The sequence below is a fragment of the Polypterus senegalus genome, chromosome 2 (assembly GCF_016835505.1).
Source record: "Polypterus senegalus isolate Bchr_013 chromosome 2, ASM1683550v1, whole genome shotgun sequence".
Lineage (NCBI taxonomy): Eukaryota > Metazoa > Chordata > Cladistia > Polypteriformes > Polypteridae > Polypterus > Polypterus senegalus.
In genome coordinates, this window is record NC_053155.1 from 107,417,278 (window position 1) to 107,431,100 (window position 13,823).

The following is a 13,823-nucleotide window of genomic DNA, read 5'->3' on the forward strand; positions in this document are numbered from 1 at the left end:
TCATTTTATTATACTGCGTTTCTTGTTTCTTAGCATATTTTAGCTAAGAATATCTTGTTAATTTCTAATAAGCCATTGGAGAATGAGCATATCTATCTTCAGAATAATGTTTTATAATTCATGCCTGGGAATTTTGAAGCACAAATAAGCGATTAATCAGAAATGACAGGACAAGGTCTTGTGATATAAAATGCCAAATAAACAATATAAGTCAGTGCTTATATCTGGAAAAAAGAAAATAAAAACTCATTAGCTAACCCCGGATATCTAAACAGAAAAACTAATTAGTCAAACAACGCACTTACAAGCTTGCTTTAGCTACTAGTTGGAAGTCTGCAGTTAATGGAAGCCTGAGGTCATTGAGCTGCCCACACTCTAAACCAAACAGAACTGGTTCTAATTTGCATTAATATTTTAACCTGGCCATTTTCAAATTACAGTATATAGTGTATGTAGGAGGAGGTAGACAAGGGCAATGGTGAGTGCTGCTCCTGTGTTAAAGCTCTCAGTGTGATCACTCGCTTTGTTGAGTTTGGATATTCTCCCTGTGTCTGCATGGGTTTTCCTATGTGTATCCCAAAAATTAAGTCAACAGGCAAATGATAATAGTCCAGTATGAGTGACTATGAGAATATGTGTGCCCGGACCTTTCAGTGCTAGTTGCTACCTTGCACCCAATGCTGCATTAGTAGGCTTAGGCCTTCTCAGCCCAATGCAAGTTTAAAAATTGATGAATGGATGGTGTACATTTAAGAAAAATATTGCCACAAACACTATTCTTAAGTCTTCTTGATCTTCCCTGGCATTGACCTTGCATTATATTACCGAGAAAGTTAGAAATGACAAAAGTCCATTTGTCTATTTATACATATGTTACTATTAGCTGTATCCATTAGCTAAAAAGAAAAACAAACAGCCTTACAGATTTTGTAGCAGAAATCCAATTCTAATTAAATTGACATTCCTTCAGGCTGCTTAAGAAAGGACCTTCTGTACTCTTAAAGAGATGTTTTTCTCTGTCCACGGCCACTTACAGTGCAATTAGATTTATAATGAAAACATCTGTAGCTTTAGAAGTTCATGAAGAAACTCAGCCAACTGATTATAAAATTGCACGGTCGGAGTGTAGCCAAGCACCATCTCCACTTTCATTGATCTTTAGGAGGTTGTCACAAGGTGAGTGCAGTGGTTAGTACTGCTGTCGCGCAGCTCTGAGGACCTGCTTTCAATGCTCCCTAAGCCCACATAGCTTTTCATTAGCTGCTGACGTTTAAATGTGAATGTTACGTTAATTGGCTGGGGGTGAATGAGTGTGAATGTGGGTGAAGGCCTCCTATGAGATGGACTGGCACCCTAGCCATGGTTGGTCGCTATCTTGCACCCAGTGCTGGCGGTATGGACTACAGTTCTCCCGAACCCTAAAGTTGAGTCTGATGGGTTCCGTAAATGGATGAATGAGGTCTAGGAATATGCATTTCTTATGTGTATTGTACATAGTTTATGATAATCATTCTCATAGTCAGATGGCCGTCTGTGCGCAGGCAGGTCTCTTTGCAGGACTCAGGTGTTATAGCACAGCCCAAAACATACTATTAAATTAATAAGTGGCATGTACTGCAGGCCAAGATTTGTACTAAAGGTTAACAAAATCTTCTCAAAATGTAAAAGTTGGTTTTAGTTTGGTCAATATAAGCCTTGCCTCACTCACACCCTATACACAATGCAGCTCTGTTTACACTGCGAATAAACAGGAGAGCCAGATGGACTCAATGATCTTCCTCTTTTTGTAAACTTTACTATGTTCTTAGGGCTTTTTCCCAGGATCAGCACATGTAAGTACTGTTTTCAATAAGACATTAAAGGTACAAATGTATTTTTGGAAATATACATGGTGTTAGAGGAATGGTTAAAGGCATTCACTGCCGGGATACTGTCATTAGAGTTACAATTATGATGTCTGGAATTATAAAAAATGACATCATACTATAATATGCTCAAACCTATTAAATCCTATGATGGCCAGAGCTGAACCTGACAACTTAGTGAGCAAGGCAGGAATTATTCTTACGCAGATTCCCACTCCATGACAGGACACAATCATGCACATACACAAACTCCACATCTTTGGGGGTGTGAAAGATAAACCTACACAGAAATGGAAGGAATGCCACAAGGATAATGTTCAGGCATAAGGATTCAATCCCAGGACCCGGGATTTACTGCTCAAGGTGCCACTGTGTTGCTTTATAATATAATCTTCTTATAAAATATGCTACCGTGGCTGTCTGTTTGTCTATCCAGGATTTTAATTCACCTGCAGCTCTCAAACCGTTTGACCTAATGACCTGAAATTTGGTAAACATATACTATGTGACATCTACCATCCACTTTCAGGGTGATGATTGACCTCCAAGGTTATTCCTCTTTTTATTTTTATTTTATTTTATTGTAGAATCAACTCTTGGCAGTGGGCAGCAGGGTGGCTGTGCGGTGCTTGTGTATAGGCGCTGTTCTCATTCCCTACAACCTTCACCGTCACTTCCCCTACCTCTTTGTATCTTAAATCATTCTTGAGGCAGATTGAAGACTTAAGTGCCAGCTTAAGTGAAAAATTAAAGAAAGAGTACTAAGTAATTGCAATATAAACACTGACTTAATCAGTTTTAACGCGAAAAGATGCTGACGAAAGAAGAAAAGAAGCGGGCCGCTGGGTTGGGGAAAAGAAGAGCTCCTCAGGAAGCAGCAAGCACATCAACCTCTGAGCAAACGAAAACTAAACAATTTACAGAGAAAGAGGATGAAAACTATGAATGCTCAAGTGAAGTGTATTCACTGCACGTTATCATTTAGTGCGCCGTTACTGGTATAATATAATATAATATAATATAATATAATATAATATAATATAATATAATAATTCCTGCATGGAGTTTGCATGTTTTCTCCGTATCTGCATGGGTTTCCTCCCACAGTCCACAGACATGCAGGTTAGGTGGATTGGCGATTCTAAATTGGCCCTATAGTGTTCTTGGTGTGTGGGTGTGTTTGTGTGTGTCCTGCGGTGGGTTGGCACCCTGCCCAGGATTGGTTCCTGCCTTGTGCCCTGTGTTGGCTGGGATTGGCTCCAGCAGACCCCCTTAACCCTGTGTTCGGATTCAGCGGGTTGGAAAATGGATGGGTGGATGGATAATATAATCCCTGCGTGGAGTTTGCATGTTTTCTCCGTATCTGCATGGGTTTCCTGAGCAGTCCAAAGACATGCAGGTGAGGTGCATTGGCGATTCTAAATTGTCCCTAGTGTGTGCTTGGTGTGTGGTTGTGTGTTTGTGTGTGCCCTACAGTGGGCTGGCACCCTGCCTGGGGTTTTTTCCTGGCTGGAATTGGCTCCAGCAGACCCCCGTGACCCTGTAGTTAGGATATAGCGGGTTGGATAATGGATGGATAATATACATATTGTGATCAATTACAGTTGTTTTGCTACCTGAAGAAGTGTGTGTTGTTTTCAGGATAATGGCATATTACAGCACCAGACCATTGTTATTTTCAGTTGTAATTCTAAATATATATTGAAAATGTTGTGTATAAATTTCCTGTTATTTAAATTAATAACTAACCATTGTTCTATATGTTAAAGATTCATATTAGATGATTTATTTTATGCTTCTACTGGCTTCTTTATTTATCAAACAGTTTTGTTTTTGCACCAATGGTTTTGTTGCTAAATTTAATTGTATCTTTGTAATTCAAAAGAATTACATGTGAGTTTCTGCAACCATGAACTGGATTATGCAGGTTTGATAGTAGATGGCGGGGTATCTGATTTTTGCACATACTAAATTACACTGAATATGAACTCATTACGTACAACTCTGAAAAACTGCCTGCCCGTTTATGTGGTTTTTAATAAAATCTGTATGAATTATTATTTCTAAAAGGCTGCTGTTATTTCAGAGAATATGACTTCTGCTTTGTATGTTTTCTAGGACTGGATTGCAGTGACATCAAAGACAAAGTAGGCTCAGTTTCCAAAATTCCAAGTGGAATTTATATCATTCAGCCAGATGGTACTGATTATCCATTTGAGGTAATAAATAAACCCATAGTAACTCTTCTGTTCCTGTGCATGATGCAAAACACTTTTCTTAAATTTGTATTGCTGTTGAGGTGCCTTAAATCTCGTCACATTTTGTAAATATTTTTTTGTGGTTAGCCAAAATCTCTACTCTCTGACAAAATGAAAAAGTTGTTAGTCAATCTGTATTGAGCTATACTAGGTTCAAAAGGCTCAGGAAAGTAAAGTAAAATAAAGAGTTGATTACTGACAAATGGAACCAGTACATGATCTCTGTCCATTAAGCATATTTGTCAAAATCCTTTACAGAAACAATTGACTAATGAAAATTAATGAATGGATGTTTAATTCATCCATTCATTAGATGTTGTAAATTCTAACAAAATAACTAAAGAGTAGGAGTCATCCAATGGGAAAGGCAGCCTGTAAAATAAAGAGACTCATAAAAAAAGATTTATTACAAGGTTTTTTTTGTAACTCACAGTATAATTTGTCACTTTTATAACTTACTGTATATTATTCAAAATTTTCTGTTTCTTCAATTTAAAAAAAAAAGTAAGTACATAAGGAATCTTTGATCTACAGGACATTCTTCATCACAATCATCATTATCACCATCATGTTATTTCCACTTTTGCTGGTGAGTACTGAGGTAGGAAAACACTCAAGGTGGTATCAGGACAGATATAACCCCTTCAGAGTATAATGTGGTTGCACCTCGGTCTTCACCCAGTGGTCTGTTCCTTGCATGTCTTTTGAGAGAGGCATCCAAAGAGCATCTTAACTACATGCCCAGCCCACCTCATCTGGTTCCTCTCAATCCAAAGAAGAGTAGTTCAATGGAAGTTCCTCTGACTGTGCCTGTCATTACCCTGCCACAGAGAATATGCCTAGCAACTCTATGCAGAAATCTTATTGTTGTCACTTGTACTTACAGTACAATTTCTTTCCATTAGTCATTACACAGAGTTAATGATCATTGGTCAGTAAATCCAACAGCTTAATTTGTAGACTTCTCTATGATATAACATTCATAAAACTGCTGTTACTGCTGCTGCTCCCATTTGTTGATCAATCTTATGATCACCTTTAGTGTCAATTATTAATAAGGCCTTAAGTAGCTCAAACTCCTTCACTTGGGAAACGTCTCACCCTTTACTTTCAGAGGACAAATAAATCTTATACAGGAATGGACCAAAACCTCAGATTTGGAGTTCTTAATCCCAACCACATCAGACTCATCTATAAACTGTTTAAATGTGTGCATTAGATATTACAGTCAGATGTGGCTAAGAGAAAAAACAGCATCTACAAATTGAAGAGATACAACCCTTAGGTTTGGTTGTCACACTAGATACCATTGCCGTGCTTTGTTATTCTTGTCTATAAAAATCATAAATTGGATAGGAGACGATGTGCATCCTTCATGGAGTTCGAGGCCCTCATTTAATGGTCTCAACCTAATACTAAGTAGGTGGACACAACATCTGCTTAGCAAAATTAGCAGAATTTCTCATCAGATCTCATACACCCCTGTGGCTTTGCCACTATGGAGCTTATTAATCATTGTAATGACCTCAAGGGCAGAGATGTACTAAACAACTCATCTGGCACTGCCTTACAGTATCTTCGAAGGGCATATTAACTGGGTTTAGAAGTTGCTCAAAGTGTACTTTCCCCCTCTCCATTATATTCTCAGATGAGGTTTAAAAGTCCCCAAGTTTGCTTAGAACAGCCCAGCCAAAGTCTTGCCTACCTACTGTCTCTGAGTCAAGAAATAGTTTGCCAGAACTTCTCTCAGCATGCTCAGAACCTCTATGGCTTCAGTAAACTCCACTCATACATGAAAATTCAATTCAGTCTCTGTTGCAGCAGCTTGTTTTTTGGCCTGTCAGTCAAATATGTAGACCCTCCTCCTAACATTGCATGGAAGGCCTCCCTTATTCAAATTGATGATTTTCATTATTGGGGACCAGGGTCTGTCATAATAGGCACCATAGCCACTTGTCAACAGCTCCTTAAAGCTGCATCTACAACTGGAGTCCAGTACATGGTTCATTTGGACAATATGACTCTGACTTTTCTCACAATGTAGTAAAGGCTATTCTGGAGAAAGAAGTTGAACCCATTTTGATCAGAGGCTTCCTCTATTTGCTTCCATAACACCATCACCACTTGTTTGAGTCTTCATTGTCTATCCAGTGATTGTCTCATCTCTTGGAGCCAGCTCACTACTAAATATTTATCATTTGATTGCTCGCCACTACTTTTTACTCAAATGTCCATAGCAGATGGCCTCAGATGAGATGACATGATTACAATTGATTATTGTCTTTTAGCCCAAGGAACCTTAGTACCAGGTACACTTATGAATAACCTTCTGTTTAAACATGGTGTTTGTTATGAACAATCTATGACTGGCACAAACATCCAGAAACAATTCACTGCTTGGATTCAGGTCAGCAGGCCATTCCTCCCAATCACACAACTTTAGATAACTTTGTTATTGCTCACATTAGTGTTAAGGTCTCTTAGCAGGACTAAAGTGTTATTAGATTGTACCCTTTTGAGAAACAAATCCAAGGTCTCAAGAAAAGGCAAAATATTCTAAATAATTGGTCTATACGTACAAGCAAATAACAATCAAAGTTTTCCAATCAGCAGCCTAAAGTCACATTGAAGCAACCATCTTGTCTACCAGAGAAACTCCTGTACAGCAGCCAGCTCATAAGCATCACGTCCCAGAGGATGGGGCTTTCCCTGGGGGCAATGCCAGAGTAGGAGTAAGACCACACTTAAACAAGAAATTTGGCATCAGTACCAATACTATACCTAGAGGTGAGTCCGACTATATCTAGCTTGAAATTTTTAACCTTACAATCAAATACCGGTTCCTTACCTACCAGTGAAATTATGTTTCTTTTGCCAAAGCCTAGTATTCCTTGATCTATCCCATTTGTTTATATTAGGTGACTGGCATAGCACCTGACCCTCCAACATCTGGCCACCAGGCATCAATAATGAACATCAACCCAAGACTTGGTTCCAGAAATGAGTTGGGGCATTCCTGTCCTGGGCAAGGTTCTTTTTGATCTAATTAGAACATTCATGAAGGTCAAATATGGAGTTTTATTTATTTGGCTACGCCCCAGTTTGTTCTGGGTCACCCTAACAAATCACATATCTCCATAAAATGAAACTCTAATTATCACTAAGGCATTCTAGCCTCATCACCATGCAAAGGGTATACTCTTAGGAGAGAAGCTTAGTCTTAAGCCTTTCTCATTTACAAAAAATCAAGCATAATAATTTAAATTCCTAAGGAAATTAATCTTTTGATCAGATAGTAAAAAAGTGAAATTGCGTGCCCCCCCAAGCACAAACTTTAATGCTGATTGGTTGAATATAAATCACTGAGTTGCAACAATAGGCGAAACACAGTGATATCAGATAGACCAGTGTTTCCCAAACTCTGTCCTGGGGACCCCCTGTGGCTGCAGGTTTTTGTTCCAACCAGATTCCTAATCAGTAACAACACCTGACAGCACTGATCTCATTTAATTAGCTGGTATTTTTTCTCTTATCCTACATTCAGAAAAGCACAGTAGCATGATTTTTACATTTATAAGACATTTAGAAATATTTCTGCTTTTGCTATAGATTTTAATGCTTAACTCTCTTTTGTTGATCTCATTATGTTTTGCCCTTTCTCTGTGCAGTTTTTCCCCTTCGTTGTATCTTATTAATGACAATTAAAAATGAGCAGAGCAGACATGCTGGCAAACAACACTGAATAATCAAAGGCTGCAACTACTTTAGCGTTAGACCCACTGATTAGTAAACAATGGATTAATTAAACAATTAGAACACCTTGAAAAGCAGAATGAAAATCAAGATGAAAATATTGTTAAAAAGAAAAAAAATACATTATTCCTATATAAGTGCTTGGTACATTTTAATATATATATTTTATTTTTTTACCAAACTTAGTTTTCTAATCTGTATATTGTTCTCAAAATACAGAACTTGGGGAAAAAACAGTTCACTTAATTAGCCCAGGAGTCCAATTAAAAACAAAAGCTGGTTGGAACAAAAACCTGCAGCCACAGGGGGTCCCCAGGACAGAGTTTGGGAAACACTGAAATAGACCAAGGGCATATTGCCTTCAAAGTTTGCAGAAAATATTCTCATTAACCAATCTAATGTATTGTTATATTGTAAATTATAATCTGTTCCTGTGCCTATTTAGTTTGGTGGATGTGTTTTATGTTAATATGACTGTTTAGTACCATGGACCCTAAGCAACTCTCTATGGCAAAAACAATTAAACCTATTGGATGAGTATGTCTTGCAAGATGTTTTCTATGCTTTAAACCACCAGTAGAAATGCACATTTTCAGCATGTCTTCCAAAGCATCAAGCCAGACCCAATAAGATTATTGTACCCTCAAGTCACCACTACTACTCCTACAGTGCTCCATGAAAGCCTCAATGAAGCATTAATTATTCATAGGAACAACTAAGTGATTTAATTCTTTCAGACCTTTGATTAATGACACACGCCTGCCTCATAGGTAGTGGGATGATACTCACAAAGATAGTTATAAGAAGGTTTTTTGAGGTTGTCATAAAGGATGAAGGAGACCCAAAGGAACAACACAAAAGGCAGTTTAGTGGATTATAAAACAAGTCATTGCATTCATATTTATCTTGTTACCACAAGGTGAATTAATTGGAAGTGGACTCCCAGGTGCATTAGGTGCATGCATGTCACACTTCTCTTTGGATTAGTAAGGCCATGCATCCTCTTGGGGGCCAGGTAAATCAACTCAATAACTCTTAATGAACGGGAAGCTACTCTCTTAGAGCTCTTGGACATGAACACTATGTAGATGGATTGATGAAATTATTTTTAAATTGAGTTTCCTGCTAGAAATCAATTTAACTATACCTCTTAAGAATTATTACAAATGTAGTAAGACACAGTATTTCAGTTTCTGTATTTCTTCTAAAGATCAGATTTATAGAAAGGTAAATATTAGGTAAATATTGTACTACATATTGGTGTCACACGATGAAAGGGGGTGCTTACGCTGCCACTGTCATCTTTCCATCCCACAGTTCAGACAGGCAGCCCCAGGATAATGTCTAACACATTCCTTCAGCCCTGAGACGGCTCTCTCTGCCCCTTCTGGTCGAGGCACTATAAAACTGGGCCACACCAAAGGATGGAGGCCCATTCTAGCACCAAATAGTGAAGGAGACAGAGCACCCTACACTACAGCTTAAACCCATTTTGATTGAATTGGCCAATTTGGACCACTGTTTGATTATTGGTAAGTGCTGAAACAATTTGGATTTCATTCCTTATATTTTGGCAATGCCAACAATTAAATGGGGTAGCCTGGCCAGTGCCCCAACTATTTCTACTACTTCTATCTCACAGTCTATCCACTGGACACACTGGGAAGCATGAAGGTGCAATGGTTAACACTTTGGCCTTCGTGTTGATTGCAAACTCTGAATAGGCCCAGTGTCAATGAGCAATCTCCATGGTGGCCTAGCACGCTAGAAAACATTTGATTTGTGCCCATTGCTACTGAAATTGGCTGCAACTCCCTAAAACTTACATTTGAATCAGTAGGTTCATAAAATGTATTGACAAATGACATTCTGGCTGAATTTTACTCAATATCGTTTTGAAGTACAGCCCAAGTTTAACAGTGCACACATTTTCCAAAGAGGCACATTATCAATCAGATCTCATAAATGTCATTCAATCCATCTTTAGTAGGCATACAATGTACACATAGGAAGAATCAGCACAAGTAGTTATACAGTATGTTACAGCAGAGGTGGACTCTGGTGGAAAGCTGTTAAAACTTTTAGATTGTTGAGCATCATCTTTTCGGCCAATTATTCTACATTACGCTTTATTTGTTTTGACAGGATGAAAAGCTTTAAATCCCAGTGAATACAATATGTTTGACTTGTGTTTTGTGTCATTTGCATTAAAACATAAACATCCTCACTGCGGTGGGCTGGCACCTGCCTTGCGCCCTGTGTTGGCTGGGATTGTCTCCAGCAGACCCCCGTGACCCTGTGTTAGGGTATAGCAGGTTGGAGAAAGACTGGATGACTGACATCCTCAAATTTGCATTTACATGATATGTTATTACTAGTTAATATTTTCAGCCAGACAAACTCAGCTTTTCTTTTTTTACTTAAGGTGTTTTGCGAAATGGATTATATGGATGGTGGCTGGACAGTTATTCAAAGACGACTGGATGGCAATATTGATTTTAAAAGGGGCTGGTCAGAATATATGGATGGATTTGGGGACTTATCTGGTAAATTATTTATATATTAATTTTATGACATGCACTCAAACAGTTGTTAGTTTTTTGCTCATTTGTATAATGTTTATTTAATAACCTTATACTGTACATCATATAACTAAAATACATAACCACATAGGTAATAATATATTTCTTAAGATGTATTTATAAATTGCATTAAATGTGAAATCATCATTCATCATTTACTAACTCACTTTGTGGTATGGTTGGATTGACGCAATCTTTAATATGTATGGCCTATAAAATATGGAACAGAAAAAGTTGGTCATGCGGAAGTATGTGTGCTGACATGAATTCTAGCATTTTCTATTGATTTTACTTGGTCACTGTAAAGGAAGTTTATATATATTTTGTTATCTTTTCAGCACAGCTTGATGAGAGGTGACTTTTCGCAAGAAACAAATCCACACCATAACTTGCTTTAGAAATGATACAGTATTGGCTGACATAAAAATGCAAGACAATTTAAAAATCACATGCTCTTACAAAGTCCTTCCATCCTGTTATTTTTTGATTAGCATTATAATGTAACTTCATTTATAAAATAAATGCTTGAGATCTGGGATTGTGTTTGTTCATGTTGAAGCCCGAGTAGATAGTTGTTAATGTGATAAGGTTCTCCAAAGGTGTCGAAGTTGTGGTAGGTTTTGTGGACCATCCAGCAGTACAGTAATTATCACGTTATTAACATACAGGGCCAGATTCTGATTGGGAGTTTTTGCTCCTGAGTGACAATACACAATCTGGTTTGATTTGAAATTTATTTACCTTTACAATATGATTGATCTTAAACTGAAAAACACTGAGTGGAATGAAGTTATTATACTTAGGACATTTTGACCTACACAAGTTTTTCCAACTTTGTGATTCTTTTTTTGACTTTGACTTTTTTTTATTATTATTTGCGTATGACCATTTCCTATATATATCACACGTCTTATCTTACAACTTTGAAGTCTGTAATTTTTGAAAATCATGGTAATTAGAGTTGCTCCGTCAACTCTGGAAAACAGCATCTGAATTCCAGACAGATTCATGTCTCTCTGAATTTGTCTGTGTGGATTTTCAAAGGATTGGTTTCTGCCTTTCACTAATGCTGCATGGATGGACTGCATTCAAGTGATCATAAAGTTTGTTTAAACATTATAACACTTAATGGATGGATGAATACTCAGAATATGTGCATTCCTGTAGTGTTTTCGAACATTTTTGAAATACAGCAAAGTTCTTCTCACACTGTTCATTCCAAGGTTTCTTTTAGAATATTTTTACTGACTGGTTAACCTTTGGAATGTGCCGTGGGTACTGTTGATGGGATGCATCTCATTGATTTCTGTAATCTTTTTGTGTTGCTTTTGATGCAGTGGAGTAAAAGTCAGAGGGAAAAACAACGATTACTTTTTAAAGATAGGAAGCAAGAAACAAATTCATGACTAAATTTGTATTAAAATTTAAATCTCCAGAAAATGATTCAAGTTTGAAAGAACTGATTCTGAGTTGTATTTAATAATTTGCTGGACAGAAAATGATAATTTTGGCAATAGTTCCAATTACATTATATTGTACAGGAGCACATCTTCTCTGAAAAATGGATCTTATTCAGTGTCCAGCACCATGTGCTAATAAACACACACACACACACCCCCACACACGCACACACACACACACACATACGAAAACAGACGGGACAAAACGCTCAAATATTTGAAGAAACAGCACTAGGCTTGATTATTGATGCTGAATAACATTTTCAAATCCCAAAATTTAACTATGTTTATAATTGTCCATCATGTTTTTGGAGGTTTTTTACTCATATGGGATTGATGATTCAAAAATCCAAATATTGGACTACACAAAGCTAATAGTGCTCTTTGCATTTTCATACTTCAAATTCTTAAGGAATTTCTGCAAGTGTTTTAAAGAGCAGCACTTCCAAGATTTCTGCTTTGTTATACTTTTGGATACACATTTCTGGTTTTGTTGTGTTTCAGTCATGCCTCGGTAGCACTTGCTGTGAATTCTTTGGTTAGGAGCATATCCAGCAATACTGAAATGTCTGCAGGGTGCAAGCATTATTTACATTTTTGAATTATTTGAAATACTGTACTTTTCTTTGTTTGAGTTTGGCCTAGGTCTGCTTGACCAGTTTTTTTTTCCTTTATAATTGTTCAATATGTTACCCTCTACAAAAACAATTAAGAGACAAAATGACATTTTGAGAACAATGTTTGATAAACTGTTACCAGTTGTCTAATACAATTGCCATCAATGGATTAAATAAAATATTCTACTCTATGAAATGTACAGTAAGGTCTCAGCAATTCTTATAATTAATGGTATACTTTCATCACCAATACTGAACATCCATTGGTTCAATTATCTCCTGGCTATGATTAGTGACAAGGCAGAGTGCCATCATTACCCTGCAATACTCCTAAATTCTCCATCAATCACAAAGAACTTTCCACTATATAGATTTTTTTATCTTTAAATTCCAGTACCAATCTGCTGATGAAATGTAATGATTACTATTAGAACATATAACATGTTCATTCATGATAAAAGAGCACTGGCAAAGCACTTCAAATAATGTTTGTCTTGTGTAAAAAATTGACATTTCTTAAAAAAATCAACTAAATTAGCTTCACTATTTATTAACAACATTTATAGAAGCTAAAGACAAAAAAAATTCTACCTCAAACCTTTCGCAAAGCATTAACTAGCATCTTTCCAAAGAAAACTAATGACTTATGACAACGTGCATTATACAGACCAATTTCGCTTCTGAATAATGGTGCTAAAATACTCTCCAATATTCTAACCAGAATAATTGATAAGTGCTTCCCTCTGTAATATTACAAGAACAAATTGGATTTATTAAAGGCAGACACTTAGCTTCTAATCTTCAGCGTCAATTTAATGTAATATACTCACTCATAACTCTAAAACACCAGAGATCTTATTATCTTTGGATGCAGAAAAAGCCTTTAACAGAGTTTAATGGGACTGCCTATTCACCATATTGCGCAAATTTGGGCTTGGCCCAAACATACAGTATGTGCATGGTTAAAACTACTTTGTACCAGTCCTGAAGTCTTGTTCTGTATTAACAACATGATCTCAAACTACTTCAAATCTGGTCGAAATTTAACATCTTATTAAAGAAAGAAACATCCTCTAACAGGACAATTCAGTAATCAGGCAGGCGAAAAGCTGTTCATTGTATGTTTTAATTACTCCTCAGCAAAATGTCTTGAAGGGAGCATTCTTCAAAAGCAGTCTATTACAGCATGGTCAGAATGATCAGAGAAAACAAAGAATACAAGTTCATTAAATAAACTACTGAATTTACACACAGTGTCAATCAATGCCTACATTTTACTGTGGTTGGT

The 13,823-nt window shown here is 37.0% G+C and overlaps 1 protein-coding gene across 1 annotated transcript in view; it reads left to right on the plus strand.

Moving 5' to 3' along the window:
* angptl5 (angiopoietin-like 5) overlaps nucleotides 1-13,823 on the plus strand; it is a 66,765-nt gene that overhangs the window by 25,489 nt on the left and 27,453 nt on the right. Inside the window, exons 5-6 of the mRNA XM_039744341.1 lie at nucleotides 3,984-4,084; nucleotides 10,302-10,422. Coding sequence (XP_039600275.1) covers nucleotides 3,984-4,084; nucleotides 10,302-10,422 — 222 coding nt within the window. The remainder of the gene's footprint in view (nucleotides 1-3,983; nucleotides 4,085-10,301; nucleotides 10,423-13,823) is intronic.